Source organism: Anarrhichthys ocellatus, unplaced genomic scaffold (assembly GCF_004355925.1).
Source record: "Anarrhichthys ocellatus isolate YVR2014 unplaced genomic scaffold, GSC_Weel_1.0 scaffold11, whole genome shotgun sequence".
Classification (NCBI taxonomy): domain Eukaryota; kingdom Metazoa; phylum Chordata; class Actinopteri; order Perciformes; family Anarhichadidae; genus Anarrhichthys; species Anarrhichthys ocellatus.
Window position 1 is genome coordinate 925,514 of NW_022280041.1, and position 19,735 is coordinate 945,248.

Consider the following 19,735-nt stretch of genomic DNA (forward strand, 5'->3'; position numbering starts at 1 on the left):
GAGTTTGTCCCGTGATTAACAAGTCAAATGAAGATGGCGTTTTGTTAACAATCACAATGTTGAAGAGTACTAAAATATGACTTTTGGCCTCACAAAACATCCAATTCACAGAAAAGAAAGGGGTTAGCTCCGTTAGCACCGAGCCACTAGCTCACCGTCAACATGTTGATGCCTCGTGTCTTTAAATATCCAGCATCAGTATTTCTTTATAACTTACTTTGTCAAATCACTTGAACATTTTGAAATGTCTTATTTTTGGACGATAATAAAAGGATTAAGTCTTCAGCATTGTGATTATTCAGCTGGTTAGGCTTAAGGGAGTTGTTTTTAATAGCAGAAGCACAAACATTTTCTCACATTTGTATATAGGTTATATATAACGTGAAAAGCTGACGTCTGCAGGTGGATATTTCCTTTAGCAGTTGTTCTGTCCTCTGAAATGTCCCTTCTGGGCTTCGGTCGTCCACATCGCCCTTCTTCTTGTCAGACTCACCAAGAATGTAAATGTTTTGAGTTCTGCTATGTGACTGAGATGTGTCTTTAACTCTGATACTGATACTGCAACTGACTTGTGTGCAAAGTGACAGCAGCCTCACAAACAAACAACCGAATTATTTATATGATCATATATATATATATATATATATATATATAGCGGCACCTGTTTGTGAGCTGCTGCTGCTTCACTCTCTGCCGTCTGAAGTCCCTCTGAACACATGTAGACGCAGTGAGGTTTGTGAACGACGGCTGGTTCTAATAAGTGTCCAAACTTGAAATAAAACAAACATTTTTAAAATGGAAACATCTCAACTGTCTTCAGTGTTTCTTTAAGAGCGTTTAGTTTATTAGGATCAGCTTTAGGAGCGTAAAAAGAGCTTATGTGGTGAACGTCGCCCTCCTGTGGTTAGAAGGTCACTACCCCGCTGGAAACACTTCAATGCCTCACAAGTCTAATTCTGAAGACGTCGAGACATTCAGGGACAGATTTGGTTGAAAAGTAAAAGTTTAACAGCTTTTCAGGGAAATATAACATGGAAGTTTCGCCGTTCTGGAGATTTCAATCGTATCACATGATCTTCCTCAGCAGATGAAGCTGCTCAGCTTGTGCTTTTGTTTGTAGGAGACGACACAGTTTCCTACTTTTGTTTCTCTGAGGAATAAACAAGTTCTGCTGCAGAACAGTTTATTTTTCTTCAGAAATACTAAGTGGTTCAATGCTGCGTTCAGGTTACCCGGTTATCATGGGAGAAATGGAAACGTTTTCCATCAGATATTGGGAGCTTGCTATTTACAAGATAATAAACCGGGACAATTGTATATGAACACAGCATCCAACCCAACCTCAAAACACATGAAACGTGAACTTATCCACCAACTGTGGCCCAGTTTTAATTCTATTGTCGTTGCGAATCACCAAATCAGTGCGCAGCGGAACGTGCTGATGTCTGTGCGCACCGCTATGTGACCCGCAGTGCAGCTGCTGAACATCTGTATGTTTGGGTGATTTATTACAGATTCCAGTAAGAAAGTGTTTCCATCATCGCTGCTGTGTCTGGATCCTCCTAACTGCACATGTCTAGAGGTGAATGTGTCACGACGACTTACTGCAGAGCTCCTTAAAATACAGCAGAGCAACGGTTGAATGAGCAGGACGTAACAGACAGGACGTTTAGCATGATTTATGGTATTTAACTTCATGGTGATAAAAGTTCACTTTGAGAGTTGACAAATGCGCAGATGAAACATAGAAGCAAAAATGAAGGTAAAGAAAGGTTCTGGCTGTGATATATTTGTTTATTTTCTGCTGAGATGCCGTCAGGAGTTATACTTCAATGTTTGACAGTATTGTAGATTATATTTACAGTTAATGCAGCTTATTGCAGGTTATTGGTAAACAACAGGAGGAGTCTGGTCTGGAGTAGATGAAGAAGTGCAGCTACACAGAGTGATGCAGTTCTACTGTACGTATTCAGGGTTGTGTGTGTAACATGACATTAAGTACACATTAAGTACACATTATGTACATCTCAATGATTACTGCGTCCACTTTCATTTCATCTCAGAAACAGTTATTATTCTCTTCTTCGTGTGCTGATGTCCCAGTTGTGCTTGAAAGTTTAAACACTTTCTTCCGACACAAATCCAAAAAGTCTTTAAAACAAACGCACACACACACATTCATGCACATGCTGCGTTCCAGGGATGCCTGAAAAGTTGGAAATTCCAAACGTGCCGCCTTTAAAGTTCAGGTAGGAATTTTAGGATTCAAGAATTTTAGATTGTAGAGCTGCAGAGTGTTTATAATCTTAGGAAGACACTTAACCTTTGTTTTAAATCAACAGTAGTCTGCTGTAAATGTAACAGGACGTTGGGCACATTTTTGGGGGGAATTCTGACCTCAAAAACACACAAAACACCCACACAACTTTCCTTCTTATCTCCCCTTTTCCTCGCCCGTCATCACACCACCGTCTCCGAGCTCGACCCTTTCCCGGTGAAAAAGTCCCAGAAGTTGGAGGCCGGTTTGCCGTCGTCCTGCGGCGTCTGTCTCACCCAGATGCTGCTGTCCGTCGAGCCGCTCAGACTGGAGCAGCTGCCGCCGACGCCGCCCAGCGTGAAGCCCGGCGGGCCCCTGCGGTCCTGGGCGTCGTGGTCCTGGCTGAGTCTGGGGCCGGAGGACGAGGAGGGCTGGGCCAGGCTGAGCAGGTTGTGGTGGGAGTGGAACTGACGCATGTGGCGGATGGATTTACCTGAAGGGGCCTCGCCTGGAGGATAGAAAACAAGCACAAAAACGTTGTGCAATCACGGTTTCTTTGGGGAGATCTGTCCTCCGTTTAACAAATACAAATACAAAATAAAAGCAAATCCGTTCAAGACAGGAAAACCTTTTTAAAAACGTTGATTTCAAGATTAACGTTCTCAAATTCTCATAGTAAGACTTTATTAAAGCTGGAGAAACTTCTATAAAAGACGACGGAACAACCAAACCAGGATCAGTCATGTGGTCTTCATCATTCATCTACTCTTCTTCTTCTTGTGTTCCTTATGTTCAACACAATACTTCATGTTAATAGTGATGCTGCGTTGGCCTCTCCAGCTTCCTGTCTGTCACCACTAGATGGTGCTGTGGCCTCACTTTACATCCCAGCACACAGATGTTCAGCGTTATATTCAACATAAGCATCTTATTTTAAAGATGCTTTAATGTGCCGTAGTGTAGGAGGATTGTAACTTCAGATTTTAGAAATAATGACCAATGGTCCAATTATATTTTCCTACATTTTATTTAAATTGAGCCGTTTGTTCAAGAAGATTCCTCTTAAATGAACTGTAAATTAACTTTATTTATTGAAACTTTCTTGGGGAATCTTAGGACTAAGAGGAAAGCATTACCTTTTTATTTCCCAAAAAGTAATAAGGGCATAAAATGATAACAGTCAAATTTAAAGGCACGTAGGTTAAGTATTGATGTCTCCTTCATGAGGACACATGCGTACCGTATCTGGTCTCCTGGCGCTTCCTGTTCTGGTTCAGTTTGAGAACGTTGAGGAACACCTCGCTGGTCAGGCTGCCATCGCCGCCGTTGCCGTCCGGTGGGAAAAGCGGTGACGGCGGCTCCAGCGGAGACAAACTCCCGCTGGAGGCCCCGACGGAGTCCAGAGAGGCCCCCGTGTCCCGACGACCCCCCGACTCACTGCCGCTCTCCACCGTCAGGTGACTGCCGCTGGATGAGGGGATGAAAATGTAAAATGTAACATCAGTAGAGAAAGAAAAGTAGCTCAGTGATGAGACCAGTCTGCATGGTTACCTGAGTTTCCTCCGCAGCAGATAGTCGATGATGTCCGGGTCCGTCTGGATCAGGCTCATCAGGACCTCCTGCTGCAGCTCTGCAGACACCTGGAGGGTCACAAACCAAACGCTTTGATTGGATCTTGAGAAAATTATTTGTGTGCATAAATGACACCAAAATTAAAAAGCTGAAAAAAAGTTTTTAATATCTCAAAGTCTCAGCACATGAAACAAATATTAGCATGATAAGGTACCAATGATGCTAATCCTTTCATACTTATTTCCCAAGTTTAAAAGCTACGTTAAAAGACAATACTTCATCATCTGCGTACCATGAAGAGCCTCCTGTGGTTCTGTATGAGCAGCAGGGTCACGCCGATGATGGCCGTGCTGTCCTCGATCCCCATCGCATGAGGACTCGGGTCTCCTCCTCGCTCCTTCTGCAGCAGGTTGGGACCAAAGATCACCGCCAGGTTCGCTGCCGTCATCTTGTTACCGGGGATCTGGATGGAGAGAGGACGACGGAGAGGTCCTCATTTTGTACAATCGATCTTGATCCACTTTATTTGTTATTGGCTCTAAACCTGCAGTCGCAACATTACAATAAATGACCCCATAGAGACACAATGACCACAGAGTCCGTCCCCCAGGGGCCCGTTTGTCTCATAATCCTAACTTCTACTCGCTCTATAGAACGGGTGAAGCCTGTACCTCCTCGTCGTTGGTTCCCACGCTGTCCTGGGCGAAGCTCTGCACGGTGTGCAGCAGGCTGAGGAGGCGCAGCAGGGTGTCACAGTTACAGGGAGGCAGCAGGTAGAGGAGGTGCTGCAGGTACTGGAGCTGGTCTGCTCCCCTCAGCACTGCAGGGAGAGGACGAGGACTTAGCGGGTATTGTACAGGTGTTAAAGCTGTTTTAGTCACCGTGTGTGTGTGTGTGTGTGTGTGTGTGTGTGTGTGTGTGTGTGTGTGCGTGCTCACGGTTGGCGTGCAGGAAGGCGGGGTAGAGCTCTCTGGGCAGCAGAGGGTCAGGAATGTCTCTGAGGAACTCTTTGAGCAGCGCCGCCACGTCGTGGACGCTGTGCTCCTCGTCCAGCTGGACGTCCACCCCCCTATCGAAGTCCTCCAGCAGCTGAGCAGCACACAGAGGACAAGTGTACCCACAAATATGCATGTAGGAAAAGACAAAAACACACCAGGAGGTCAAACAGGAGTCACTTTCCCCCCCCGACGGACACGAACTCTCCAAAACAGGATGTCACACATCGTCAGCTTTTCCCTTGAAGATTATTTTCATTTTCCACTCTGACGGGAAACATTTATTTTAAATGTTGCATCATATTTATTCTCAGTATTAATCTTCCCAAGATCTTCCTCATTGGTACAATGTTTACAAAGAAAGAAAATTAAGTTTAAGGAAATCTTGAGCAAAGATGTAAAAATGAAACACCAAAACCTGCTTTACATTTTGTTCTACAGTCATTTGGAAGCGCCTTCATCATTTTAAGTGTTGATTATGAAAAATAAAATGTTATTCCAGATGTTTCGTTTTTTACAGTGATAAATTTGATGTGGGTGAACAGGAAACGTCCTCACCTGTCTCACTCTCTTCTTAGAGCTCCCAACTCGGAAAATCCCCACCGTCTGAAGACCTGGGGACACAAAATGGTGCAACAAACAGTCTCATAAAGTTCGGTTTATCTACATTTAAAAGGAAAATAATACTTCAGTGAGTCTATTTAAATGACTGGACATAAAAAACAAACTTTTAACTTTTGCAGCTTCAAGTTGAAAGAGTTTTGGGGACGCCAAATGGCACAAGAGAGCCGCAGCCGCCAGCGCGTGTCTCACCGTAGGTCTTGATGTGACTGCAGCACCTCTCCAGGACCCGGGGCACCTGTTTGTAGATGGGGTTGAGGCTGAGCTTGGTCTGGGTCCTCCCCTCCGACGACCCGCCGCCGCCCGGCGACTTCATGAGCTCCAGCTCGGCCGGGTGAGAGAGCTGCAGCGCCTCCAGCAGGCGAGACTGACTCTCGACGAGGTCGGAGATGGAGTCCACCGACAGACCGCCCTGCAAGAGAAAGAGGGTACTTTCCTGTGAAGACGGAAGTTTATTTTGAAAAGGCCGCATGCAGGAAACGGGCAGAAAGTGGCACGTGTTGCTGAACCTTTGTAGGAAAACGAAAAATAACTTTCAACCATTGAATAAGATTCCTGGAAAACACGTCAAGCAACACAAGTTTACAGAAAAGTAAAACACTGCATCACATGTTTTCGGCCACTAGGGGGCAGCAAGCTGAAAAACACAACATATTATCAACATGTTATCACTATTTGTACCTGCAGCAGATTTCTGCACTTTCTCTTAACTCTGTTTTGCTCTTCAACTCAAAAACATCTCTCTGGGTTCAACACATGAAGTCATTTGAATCACTGATATAAAAGTATTGATTCGTGCAGCTTTAAATGAAGAGAAAGAGTCGAGAGAAGAAGAAGAAACACTCGGAGAGAAGCACCGACGGGAGAAAATGATGTCAGAAGAAGAAGAAGATCCAATAAATGTTTGAGAGGCAGACAAACGAAGACCGCAGAAATATATAAATCGCTCATCTGTGAACTGCAACTAATCGTTTCTGGAGGAACGTCAAGCGTCCCAACAGCAGCTCAGTCCAGAAAACTAAACCGCTCCAGAGTTCAGGGATTATTAGGATATAAATTCAACCTCAGAAAGAACAACTTTGTGTCTTTCGAAGCCTCTAAACCTTTATGAACCTGGTGTTCTTGAAGGAATGGAGTTCTTAAGTTATTCAACTTAAATACAGTTTTAAATATAAAGCAAATAACCTCCGTCTGTCTGTGTGTTCTTCTCATATCTCGAGGACCGCTCATCTCCTTCACACCTGGTATATTGCTCGAGATTCATTTTGTGCAATTTGGACGGTCGATATATTCAACGTCGATCAACATTTATACAAACAAGCACACGGCAATCTGTGTAGCAGATCAACATAATAATTAAAAATATCCTCCATCTTGTTCCAGCCGTTAATCTCAACCTTTACTCTCTCAGTGTACACCGTCTGTCTCTGCACGCAGCCACCACGTTACTGCTGCTCAGCTGACAACATGAAGATCTCCAGCCAAAGAGTGTGTGTGTGTGTGTGTGTGTGTGTGTGTGTGTGTGTGTGTGTGTGTGTGTGTGTGTGTGTGTTGTCAGATATGTAAACAGTGAGCTGCTGCAGTCCAGACAGCTGTAAGAGGGTGAGTCAGAGTCCCATTTAGGTTGAGAAGGATGAGAAACACGTAACCTTCAATAAGTATTACAAATATTTATATTTAAAGCTTTACTTACAGTTGTAAATTACTTAAGTTTGGATTTTTTATGCCATAAATGGAGTTTTCACATTACTTAACGGTCAATGATGAAGATAATCGAGTCACATTGTCAGTTCTGTGAGTCCGTCTTCTACCAAATACTCATCATCACTGTGTGTAGTGTTTACTTCAGCGACTAGTCGTATGACCTGCACTTGATCGCTGGTTCAGGTTGGATCACTGCGCTGCTGTAATGATGCTCTTTACGGGCTTTAACATAACGACTGTTTCCAGATCAGCGTTGAGAGGATTACAGGGTGCAACAAGCACAACACATGAAAACACCCAAAGCAACAACACAGCGTGTCTTCACACTAACACACGGCTGTGGAAACAAAAGAAAGAGTCTGAGCTGTGACATGATGTTCATCAGTCACTCTGTCTCACCCTCCTCTGTCCTCGCCCCGTGTTGTCCAGAAACGTTGGCGACAGCGGGTTGTTCTGGGTCTCGGTAACTGGCGCCGGTGAGCCGGGACCTCCTCCCGTGATGGAGGGGGAGCCGACCGGCGGCTTGTTCCCGTTGAAGAACTGCCTCTTCTCGGCCCTGAAGCGCAGGACGCTGGCCTCCAGGTCCAGACAGTCTCGCCTGCTCTCCTTCAGGGCGTCCTGCCGCAGCTTGTAGGCCCGGTCGTTGGCGATGACCTGGGAGAGGGGGATGCCGAACGCCTTGGCGGCAGATTCTGATGGAGGGGAGGATAGAAAAACAGAAAAGAGAAGACAAGTTATGTCACGTTTTCTTGTCAGAGACGTCGGTAACTGGAGGAGCGATTCTGAAGAGAGAGGACGGAATCATTTGTTGGCTTTACAGAAAGATTTTAAGACAAACAAAGAATCGAGAACTCAACAACTTGAACAGTAGAGACAACCGTGTCACGCTGCTGCTGAATTGTCTCTTTTTTAACAATATCAAACATCCCTGTGATTTAGCTGCACAAATCTGAACCATGATGGGATCCAAGCCCACTTTGTGTTTCCTCCAAAAAAGTTAGTTACATTAATAACTTGCTTTCTGAGCTGCATCAGCTCTCACACGGAGTATAGAGTTCAAATAAGAACATCAGGATCCTCATCGTGAAGATAACAAACGCGACGCTTTACTTCGACCTGAAGAACAGCATGATCAGCAGAAAGAGAACACAAGGAAGAGCAGCTGCTCATGAAAACATGAGAGCTGCTCCACTTAAACAAAATCTGTTTCCCGTCACTCAGGGTGTAGAACTCTTTCTGCAACATCTATGATAGATTTCAATGTCGTATCCTGGAATCTAATTCCTATAATACGATACGTACAAATTCAAAAGTGCGCGGTAAATTATCAAGAAATGTTTTTAAATTGTTTAAATAAATAACAATATTGTTAAGTATTTCAGTGTAGAGGAGGCAGCAGGGCATAAATCTGGCGTAATTTGAGGGTCCAGAGAGCTGTGATTACAAACGTTTGCCTGATATAAACTCTAAATCCCTCAGAGATTGATTCATCCACTTATAATAACTCATAACTCTGCGTGATGCTGGTTGCCAAAAAAATGTTTGCAAAATTGTAAGACTGCAATAATAAAGATGTGTGAAGAAAGATAACTGATCAAACAGGAGGGACAGATGTTGGTTTAAACATATTAATGGTTAAATATGATGTCTGGTGTTTCTCATGGGAGAAAACCTTCTTCCTCTTTCCTCACTTGAAGTCTTTAAGTGGACATTTAACTGACGATTAAAACTCTTAAGTGTTTTGGAGAGTGGTCAGAATGAGCTCTTCTTCACGGAGAAAAAACAGTCTTGCAGGTAAATGAATCTTGTCTGAACACATTGATGTAAATCAGCTGTTTGGAGAACTGGAACTGGGAGTCCTGGGTTGTATTTGGAGAACACATTCCTTTCTGCTGATCACATTTGAACTCCAAACAGGAAGACAATGAGACTCTTTTTGTTCACGAAGAAATAATGGACGAAGTGAAACTACAGAAAGAAAAATTTGAACAGCTGGTTACTTCAGTCATCACAGGAGAGATTGGAGTTCAGGTAGACGAGCGGGATAAGAATAGACAGAACAGATGGAGAGAGCAGGTAAGAGGGGGATGAACAGGTAATCCTGTTAGAGCGGCAAACCAGACATCACACTCAGACCGATACTGGCTTAGTGCAGGGGAACGCAACATGAGGTTGCTGTCATCGTGGGAGTCTCTGGTCAGCTACTCGACTGCTAAAGCTGCAAATCCTTTGCTTTGCTGCGTCACATGACCACAACAGTTGAGCGCATACTCTGATCTGGCACAAAATCCAGTTAGAGAGGTCAGTTCAGGGCAACAACAACCAAAACAATGGCTTGGATTAAAGAGTGACAAAGCAACAACTCAAATTAAGAGAGTTGATTCGATATAATAGCGAAATGATATTTATCTATGCATCTATGCATCTATTCATCTTTGCATCTATTCATCTTTGCATCTATTCATCTTTGCATCTATGCATCTATTCATCTATGCATCTATTCATCTATTCATCTATTCATCTATTCATCTATGCAYCTTTGCATCTATTCATCTATGCATCTATGCATCTATGCATCTATGCATCTATTCATCTATGCATCTATTCATCTATGCATCTTTGCATCTATTCATCTATTCATCTTTGCATCTATTCATCTATGCATCTATTCATCTATGCATCTATTCATCTTTGCATCTATTCATCTTTGCATCTATGCATCTATTCATCTATGCATCTATTCATCTATGCATCTTTGCATCTATTCATCTATTCATCTATTCATCTTTGCATCTATTCATCTATGCATCTATTCATCTATTCATCTATGCATCTATTCATCTATGCATCTATGCATCTATGCATCTTTGCATCTATGCATCTATTCATCTATTCATCTATTCATCTATGCATCTATGCATCTATTCATCTATGCATCTATTCATCTATTCATCTATGCATCTATTCATCTATGCATCTATGCATCTATTCATCTTTGCATCTATTCATCTATTCATCTATTCATCTATGCATCTATTCATCTTTGCATCTATTCATCTATTCATCTATTCATCTATTCATCTATGCATCTATTCATCGAGGCGTTTCCATGTTTTTGTGCAAGAGAAAACAACCTATCATCTGCAAAAGTTTGCACACTGCCGACTCAATCCTCAAAGTTCTGGACAAACAAACACTACCGGCAGGAAAAAAAAACATGATAATGGAGAATTCCGCAAAACCACAGATTGCAGATGTCCCTCGTTTGATTTGACGGGATTGCCGCCGCGTTATCACAGTGATGTAGTGTTGTGGTGGTAAACAGTGGTTGCACCTTTAGAGGTATTACGGTCTCACAGGTGTTCAACGTCTGTCTGGAATGAGAACATTGAGGCGCAGCGAACATTTTAAATACAGTATTTCCACATACTGCATCCAGCAACAGTATACTACAGTATACTTACTGTTATCTGGCCTACTGCCTCAGCGATGTCAGCTAGAGAATAAACGACAACTCATCAAAGGAGGATGTTTGCCAGTTTGTGATCTTGATCCCAGATTGTCCAGTTAACGCACGCCGCTGTCCAACGACTGACACATCCTGCCAACAGTGAGCGGATGGGAAACACGCCAAAAACATCACTAACTATCAAATTTGGGGACACGAACATCAGTATTGAATAGTGGTCTTCTGGTTGACAGTCCTGTTTTTGTTTGCACCACCCACCCCACAAACATCAAAGACTTGAGTACTTCCTGCACCACCCGGTGATAACCAATACAAGTGGCCATTTTCCACCGTACTTTGCATATATTTAACATATAATAACAGTGATCCTCTCGTTGATCTCTGCTTGAGCAGACTTCAGCAGGATGAACACTTTGTCTTGAAACGGGTTGAAAGGTTCTTTACACGTCACCCTGCGTAACCTGGTACATGTCATACAAACACAACGTCCCCCTGCCAACAGGAACGGGTTCATCCATAAGATGTTAATGTGTCTTACGCACTGTACTTTATGGCTGTGTTTAAACAGTAAGCTCGTGCTTATTCCTCACAGTGTTGACGTCTGTTGGCAGGAGCAGCCGAGCTGACCACTCCGTGCCTCTGCCTCCTGTCATTCGGCCACATTTTCTGGCATCCAGTGGGACTCCTACAACGGTGTTCGCTGCTGGTGCTGGAGGTGTTCAAGTAAACACTTGAGGAGTTAATAGTGGGCCGATGGCAGCCTGGAAGTCTTGGACAACACTTCACAGAGTCAGTCAGCCGAGCTAATGGGGCAGTTAGACGTCCGAGACGTCCTCGGCTTCACAGAAAGCTAAAAATTCTGCACGATTCTCAGGTTTGGGTTTTTAAATCAACATGAAAGTTAATACATCTGGCTGACGACATCAAGTAACGCACCTCAAACACTAATGATTTAAGGAATAAGTCTTCGGCATGTATACACATACAGTACACATATATGTTTTAAAACGTCAAGTTAAAAAACTTTAACGGTGGAAAAAATGAATAAACCTCATTGAGAGCAACAGACGAGGGATTCCCTTTACAACAGAGTCCATCCATAGGACAGAAATGATACATAGCAGCAGTAATAAATTACACCAGTTAGCATTTCCCCGATGAGACCCCTCTGGGTTAAGAGTAAAACAAACACTAAAACCCAGACAGGAAAACAGATGTGCGTGTCTGGTGAAAGCCTTATTGTTCGGTCCTCAGGTCACTTTCTGTTCCTGGAAGACTGAAGGAGATATATTTAGGAGGGCGTTCAGCACTCGCTACTACTCCTCCGTCACAGGCCAGCAGCTGCATGGATGATAATATCGGTCCTCCGGGGCATTGAGCTGAGTGAATGTAAAAACCTGTGTTTGTTTAACGCAGGATGTCCTCTGTGTAAACCCAATGGAACACATGCATCAACAGAAGCAACCTATAGGTTTGAGGGCAAACAAGTGAAGAGAAATACTCAAATATATCTTTTGGTATATCGTCTACCGCGTGTCGTCCGACCGTGTCTAGTTTGTTCCACTCGGGCTCTTGACCTGTAACAATTACCCGTGCGGTTCAAATAAACTCTCGGCACTCATTCCATCTGCAGTAACTTACACTGAAGCTCTGCGTCCAGGCTGCTCCACCACTGCCTGCTTTCAGGAGTTCACCTCCCTCGTTTGAAAGCAATTAGTTGCAAACCCAAGGGCTTGTTGGATGGTGGAAGAGCGTCTGAAACCTATTCATCATTCGTCACCTTTTGTATATACAAACAATGCAAATGGAAGCTCAACAGTGAGGCCCAAAGCAAAACAAACTAAGGTCAAATATAAACCCTGATAAAACAATAAATACATAAAACAAATCATTCACGTTGGCAGATCACGTGAAAAACAGTGTGACTCATCGTTTCTCTCTCAATAACTCCACATCCCCCCGTAATAATCCTGTTTCATGTAACCTGTTACCTGCTGACCCCTGAAGGCCACACAGTCAGGACTCCGGTAGTACCGGGGCAGCGGAGCAAGAGGGAGCGCTGCCAGGTCCCGATGTTCTGTGTTTTGATTAGCAGTGTTAGCTTCAGCTAAGTCCCCCTGTGCAGGAGGCTGGAGGCAGGATTTAAAGACATGCGCAGACAGCCTGGGAACGTGTGTGTGTGTGTGTGTTGGCTCGTATCTCCGATAATCACCTGAGAGTAGAGAACATCTCTTTATGAGAGGTTGGAGTCACATGGGCAGATGAGGCTTAGCAGGAGAGAGGAGGAAGAGCAGGGAGTTAAAGAAAGCAGAGGGGAGGAAACTGAAAGCAGTTGAAGTGGCTGGAGGCTTGTGTTCACATGTCCTATCACCAATACCATGGCTGTCATTTAAATAAGTTTCAATCGCACCTTGACATGGACTTACTTAAAGCAAGTTTATGTATTGCATGATGTACGCATGATGTTCAAAGTGCGACACTCACAGATCGTTTTGTTCCCGTTCAGAGCGACGGTAAGGTCGAAACATTGTGCCTCAGTTTGGTCAGAGGCTCAGACTGAACTGCTTTTAGCTTTATGGGTGGATGACAACATGTAATATGGCTTCACTGCTGGATATAAAGAAAGACAGGGGTTGCCTTTGTGTTTACATAGAGTCCTCATAGTTTCCACAGCACGAATGCAACTTCATCATCAGCGACACATGATCCACAGCTGTGGGCTATAACTTATAAAGAGTAAAACTAATGCCAACGGATTACAGCGGTGTGCTGATTAGTTTTGTCGACCAAACTGTTGGTGGTTTTGTTGACTCAACCTAACTGTTGGTGGTTTTGTTGCCGAAACCTAACTGTTGGTGGTTTTGTTGCCTAAACCAAACTGTTGGTGGTTTTGTTGCCTAAACCAAACTGTTGGTGGTTTTGTTGACTCAACCTAACTGTTGGTGGTTTTGGTGAATCAACCTAACTGTTGGTGGTTTTGTTGACTAAACCTAACTGTTGGTGGTTTTGTTGCCGAAACCTAACTGTTGGTGGTTTTGTTGCCTAAACCAAACTGTTGGCGGTTTTGTTGACTAAACCTAACTGTTGGTGGTTTTGTTGCCTAAACCAAACTGTTGGCGGTTTTGTTGACTAAACCTAACTGTTGGCGGTTTTGTTGACTCAACCTAACTGTTGGTGGTTTTGTTGCCTAAACCAAACTGTTGGTGGTTTTAATGCTTAAACCTAAATGTTTGCTTTATTCTTTTTTTAATTAATTTTGCAAGTAATAACATAATCAAACTGTTGTCTTAGTGTGTTTGAATCAAAATAGTTAAATCTGAGTTAATTGGATTTAAAAATCACTTTGAACAATGTGAACATCATGAAACATGAATTAATATTAATTCAGAGCTGTTGCTGCCAGTAAGCATTGGTCGGGTAACACACCATGACTGTGGAGGACGTCTGTGTTCAGTCATGAATCTGTTCATGTCGCAACAACGCAGGACGGACGCAGACACACAAAGCTCGACTCCCTGAACGCTCTGCAGCCCTGAGCCACTTGTGCTTCATAAACAGCACTTCGAGTATGTGAGAAGAGCATTAGCGGTAAAAGCCGGTGGACGTCACTGTGGTGATGACTGAAGGGGACATTGTGTAGGATGGTAATATTTACTGTGTGTGGGTGTCGGGTCACGCAGGGACTTCGTGGAAACAGACTATCGAGGGAGACAAACTGGATTGTTTTCTTTAATGTCAAACCACACGTGACCGTGTTTGTGTGATGAACTCACCTCGCTCTTTCTTTTCCTTTGAGAAGGAGTCAAACTTCCTGCGTAGAGATTTTCGCCGTTTGTGTATTTCTGTGAGAGAGAAAAAGAGAAGAGATAAAAGTCACCATGAATAAAATGATTAGAGACGCTGAAGAGCATGTGAACAATGAAGACTGTGTGTTCAGAGAAGTCTGTGTCGCATACGTGTTTCCACGAGGATCGCAACACAAACGCTCTTATCGGCCTTAAAATAACTTAACACACTGAATCATCACTTCTCTCCCTGAAACACAAACACCGCCCTCATTGCGACCTTCCTCGCTTTCCTCTCCTCGTTCCCTTATGATCTTTCCTCCCGAGTGGTTCCACCTCATCCTCCGCTCTAACAATAGAGCCGACTCTCAACAGACCTGGTTGTTTGTTTGATTAGCCCCTTTGCTCACGACTGCACGGCACCAAACGTGGATTTTATACATGTGGGAGGAAAATGAATAGCCGTTAGTTAGGTGAAAACGACACTTTAAATATTTTCACTGTAAAATTACAGCAATCTACCGGCAGCAGTGTCTCTCTACTGTATCAAAAGAATACAGCAACATACTGCAATCAAAGCATCCAGTAATTTACTGTAATTATTCAAACATGACTATATTTTTCTGGCAGCAGTTTCACCAGCAAGACTTTTACAGAAATATACAGCATCTCTACTGCATCGAAGAATTACAGTAACTTATTGTAATCAAAATGTACAGAAATTTGACAACAATAGAAAGACGTGAAAAATAAAAACTTTCCCCTTTTGGGAGATGGGGTTTGTCGGACGTGTGGTGCATTCCTGCATCCTTTATGTTTGTTCTCCAAATTCCTGCGGATCACTAGCCAAACATTGACTTTAGTTGTAACAACATCGGAGTTTGATCTCAGAAAATGCAGCGGCTAACGTCGTGCAGCTTCTCTCCGGGTGGCTGTTTTACACGGACACCTCCTCCTCCTCCTCCTCCTCCTCCTCCTCCTCGAGTTCATGAGCAAGAAGCCATTGTTTAGGTTTCTCAATCTGGTGTTTAGAAATCACAAATTCAACACTGGGGTCTTTCCCCTTTTAGGGAACGATCGGAATTCCCTGCATCGCAAATAATGCAGTCTAGATTATTTGGGACTCTCTTTGCTTGTTTCCCTCCAAATCACTTAGAAACAGTAGAAAGTTAAAACAGTGAGAGGAAGAAAGAGTGTGTGTGTGTGTGTGTGTGTGTGTCTGTGTGTGTGTGTGTGTCTGTGTGTGCATGTCGGGATAAAAGGGTCAAATTCCCATGACTGCAGGAAATTAGAGTTTATTTCCAAAGCACACGGCCCCTCCCATCGCACACACACCACCTCCAGCTGAGGCTAATCCCTTCGCGTGTATGTGTGTGTTTGTGCACATGTATGCACTCACATTGTATGATTACATAACGCACGTTCACAGAGAGCTAGGACACACCGAGACGAATGCCTCCGACTAGAACTGATATTTTTCCTGCATTTTTGCATCATTTGTCGTTGGCAGAACGTTTCGGTTAAAGGCATCGTTTCAAATCGATCACAGCATCACAAATTGATATAAGAAGCTAGAACCAGAGAAACGTTGACATGTTTGCTTGAAAAACGCTATATTGTCAAAACAATAATTTTATCTTGAAAAAGAGGACCTTCCTGAACAAGTGGAGCTCAAGGGAAGAGAACCAACGCTAGGGAAACGTTGAAGACAGACAGAAGATCAAAGGAAGCAGAGAGCGAGTTAGTCTGGAGTCCCTGTAGAGACTCAGAGAGAGAGAGAGAGAGAGAGAGAGAGAGAGAGAGAGAGAGAGAGAGAGCATGAGAACGAACTCTCCCAAAAACACACCAAATAAGAGCAAATCTGTCCCGCAACCACTGACAGGTTTCACAAAGAATCCACCGGATCCTGCCAATGAAACCAAATACACTCGTGCACAGAAACACACACACAGGTGTATGCAATCATAGACACTCATGGAGGAAGTATTCCAGTCCTTTACTTGAGTACAAGTACTACAAATACGGTGGTACTACTGATGGGAATCTTTTACCTCTAAAGTACTTGTGTGGAAAAAAATTTCTATGCAAAATGTTCATTGGAGGACGACTATCGTCTCAAATGGTCCACAAATGAATCCAATCCTCACGTTTTCTGAGTGTATCTGTCAGACGCCATCAGCGCTCCAGTAATAAAGATGAAAAGACAACATCCAGTGGAAGCGGGGAATGTACGAGTGTGTGTGTTTTCTTGCGTTTTACAAGCTCTTTGGCCGGGTTTACGTGGGCTGAAGGTACATAAAGCTAGTGTTGTTTAAAATAACTAGGTACCAGGTATTTCTCCAAACAGGGAACACATGGGAACATCCCAACCCGCCCAGATGTGGAGATATTTCTGAATGTCTTGTTCCCTGAATTTCAACTTGCCTGCAATTTGCTTCTTGGTAATTCATAAGCCAAGACACCGCAGTGAGTGATCTACTTGTGTTTTCCCATGAATCTGAGTATGTGACTGAACCCCGGCCTGATGGGAAAAGAATTTACATTCATCCCTGAAGATGAAGAAAAGGAAGATGGCGAGAGAGGAACATTTCCCGAAAGTGAGGAGGGATGAGTAGAGTCTCACAGGATGCAAGTTGCTGAGTCTAAACCTTGTTTCCGTTTCTTACATTTATTCCCGCGAGACCATCGTGAGGTTTTATTCATGCCATGTGGCGGCTGCGTAAACAGACTGATGTCCTCACAACATGAGTAACACACGCTCACACAGGCTTAACATCCAGGACCTCCAACACTTTGAGTCCTATTAAGAAGCCAGTATTATGAGAGTATTAAATATGACAGAACAATCTAATCGGATTATTAAAAGGTATTAATGCATTGGGAATACATACTGAAGGAGCAAAGGTAACAAAAGTGTACTAAGTAATGTACTAAGAAGTGCAGCAAGAGGAAGCGGAGAAGAAGACTGCAAAGCTCACAAACATAAATGTAATGAGCTTCACTGTTCGACTGGGCCTGAATTCAGCAGCGTGGTCAAAGGTTAATAACTCTGAGAGAGAACAGTGGAGTCTGAGAACAGCAGCTTACAGGCTGGTCTCTCAGGAGAACGGCTGTACGGACAAACCGCACACAACAACAACACAACACTTCTACTATCAGACGCTTCTTGTGATCCTCCCGACCTCAGCCATTTCTCCATCCCAACAAACACCAGATTAAAAAAAAAATCACAGTTTCTGGTGAAACCAGATGAACTCATGCAGGTTCACCAGAACCTCCTTCAGCTCAGACTCCAGCAGAGACCGGTTCACTGTGGACAGACCCAGATCCTCCAGCAGAGACCGGTCCACTGTGGACAGACCCAGATCCTCCAGCAGAGACCAGTCCACCACGGACAGACCCAGATCCGGCTTCACCTGCAGCCTTGGACCTGCAGTTGGAGCTCCGGAGGGAGGAGGAGAGCTCAGCTCCCGGTAGCAGCAGCGTCTCCTCCTCCTCCAGGAGCAGCTGCTGGAGACCCAGGACGTATTTGTTTGTTTTATTAAATATCCTTCCTAATCCAACAAATATCCAACCTTCACCAATATCAGCCAGTAAGTATCTTAAGAGGAGAAAGCTAAGGCAAAAAGACATTCCTGAGAAGCAGCGCTCGTTAAGCTTATTGCTTCGGGTACTTTGCAATAACGTGATGTTGCCTCGAGAGACTTTAGAGAGAAAATAAATCTGGAACAAAAGGAAAGAAACTAGATATTGAAAAGTAAGAGAAACATTTTCATGACGGAAATCTGGACAAATTCAAAGTGATGCTGAAGTTTGAGCTCATTGTGAAATGCAGTGATTGTAATCTGCAACAAATTGAAGATTAAACGTGTGACACTGACTCTTTCCACTTCCTTATGGAGACTAAAGTCTTCTTGTGTGGTCTCTCGCTTTTAGCGAGAGACCACTTTTAGCGACTGTTTGAAAAGTAAGCAATAATAAATGTCTTCAACAAGCTCGGCTGGAAGAAATAAAAGTTTTTTGGCTGCAGCTCCTCTTGAGATTATTCTTGTGTCCACAGGAGGCAGAGAGACGACATCAAGGAGCCTTTTTTAAACTCTCCTCGTCAGAAAAACAACATCATCTGATCTGATATCAATCAATCAAGCAAAGCAGGTTTGCGTATTCACCTCTTGACCTTTTTTAAGGTTGACCTGAATTCATTCCGACACGATGTGAAAGTCTTGAGACATGCCTGTGTTTGCTAAGATTGCATTCACAACCTGTGAAAACATTTTTTGGTACCTCTCGGGATGCTGATCTTGAAGTCCAGGTCCCTCTCCTCCAGGTGGTACAGGGCCACCTCCTGTAGCCTGGCCCGCTCCAGCTCCGACAGGCTCTGGATGGGCACCGGCTGCAACCGCACACTCTGACCCAACATGGTCGCCCACGTGTGGTCGCCCTGCAGAGACGAGAGAGAGAGACGATTATCAAAATGGTCCACAATCTAACCAAAAAACCCAAAAGCTTTTAGGATGAAGTGGAAATCTCTAAATGTTAGCAACCGACCACCAAGTACTCGTAGATAAAACATCAGAGTTACCACGTTGTAGTCAGAGTTAATGTCCCTGATTTAATCTATTGTTATTATTACAATCGGTTTATTTTTAGCTTACCCATCTTTGTCTGTTATCCTTCAGATTTCAGTGCTCTGAACGCTAATTTAAGTCTCTACAGCCACAACTTTCCTATTTAAAAAGGTGATAATGCAGTTATTATATTTTTAAACATATGTTTCTAAACATCAGTTTATAGTTGCGTATCTATTTTTCATCAAGCCGAAGAAGGCAGTGGGATTTGGTCAAAACCTCAGGGATGAAGCTCACACACTCCCATGCTCCATTGTTTGACTGCCGGGCTCCGGGGTCGACTAAAACGCTGCCACGCAACACACAACACACATGAATAGAAAAGAACAGTTAGTCCAGGAAAACATTCTCAAATAGTCCCGAGAGGAACGTTTCTTCGTCTGCGGTCCGAAGCGGATTCTTTCTTTAGTGGCTTCTATTAAAGAAATACTTTGTTCTGAGTGGAGACTTTTATCTGAACAGTGGAGATGCTTGGATTGGCTGAGCTCCAGCTCGTAATGTTTGGGAGACTAGATGTGTTGGAGCTGAGCCGGATTCAAACATGACCCAGCTTCTAATTCTGTTTCAACTTCCAAAGTTATAGTTTAGGATTTATTTGTTCTGCTACAAAGAATGAGTCTCCCATCAGTGCTGCAAGTACAAAACTTCAATGCTTCAAGGTAACAGGACGGAGTGAAGAGGAGTCAAAGAGACCCAACGAGAGG

At 43.6% G+C, this 19,735-nt stretch overlaps 1 protein-coding gene across 2 annotated transcripts in view; it reads right to left on the reverse strand.

Moving 5' to 3' along the window:
* Window positions 1-1,348: 1,348 nt before the first annotated feature.
* arhgap36 (Rho GTPase activating protein 36) overlaps window positions 1,349-19,735 on the reverse strand; it is a 36,279-nt gene continuing 17,892 nt past the window's right edge. For both annotated transcript variants that reach the window (XM_031850732.1, XM_031850733.1), the window contains exons 2-12: window positions 18,688-18,844; window positions 14,392-14,460; window positions 7,549-7,841; window positions 5,638-5,857; window positions 5,383-5,438; window positions 4,768-4,918; window positions 4,501-4,649; window positions 4,122-4,292; window positions 3,809-3,897; window positions 3,498-3,724; window positions 1,349-2,765 (exon numbers count right to left, since the gene is read on the reverse strand). In XM_031850732.1, the coding sequence (XP_031706592.1) occupies window positions 2,461-2,765; window positions 3,498-3,724; window positions 3,809-3,897; window positions 4,122-4,292; window positions 4,501-4,649; window positions 4,768-4,918; window positions 5,383-5,438; window positions 5,638-5,857; window positions 7,549-7,841; window positions 14,392-14,460; window positions 18,688-18,844 (1,887 nt within the window). In that variant the 3' untranslated portion in view covers window positions 1,349-2,460. The remainder of the gene's footprint in view (window positions 2,766-3,497; window positions 3,725-3,808; window positions 3,898-4,121; window positions 4,293-4,500; window positions 4,650-4,767; window positions 4,919-5,382; window positions 5,439-5,637; window positions 5,858-7,548; window positions 7,842-14,391; window positions 14,461-18,687; window positions 18,845-19,735) is intronic.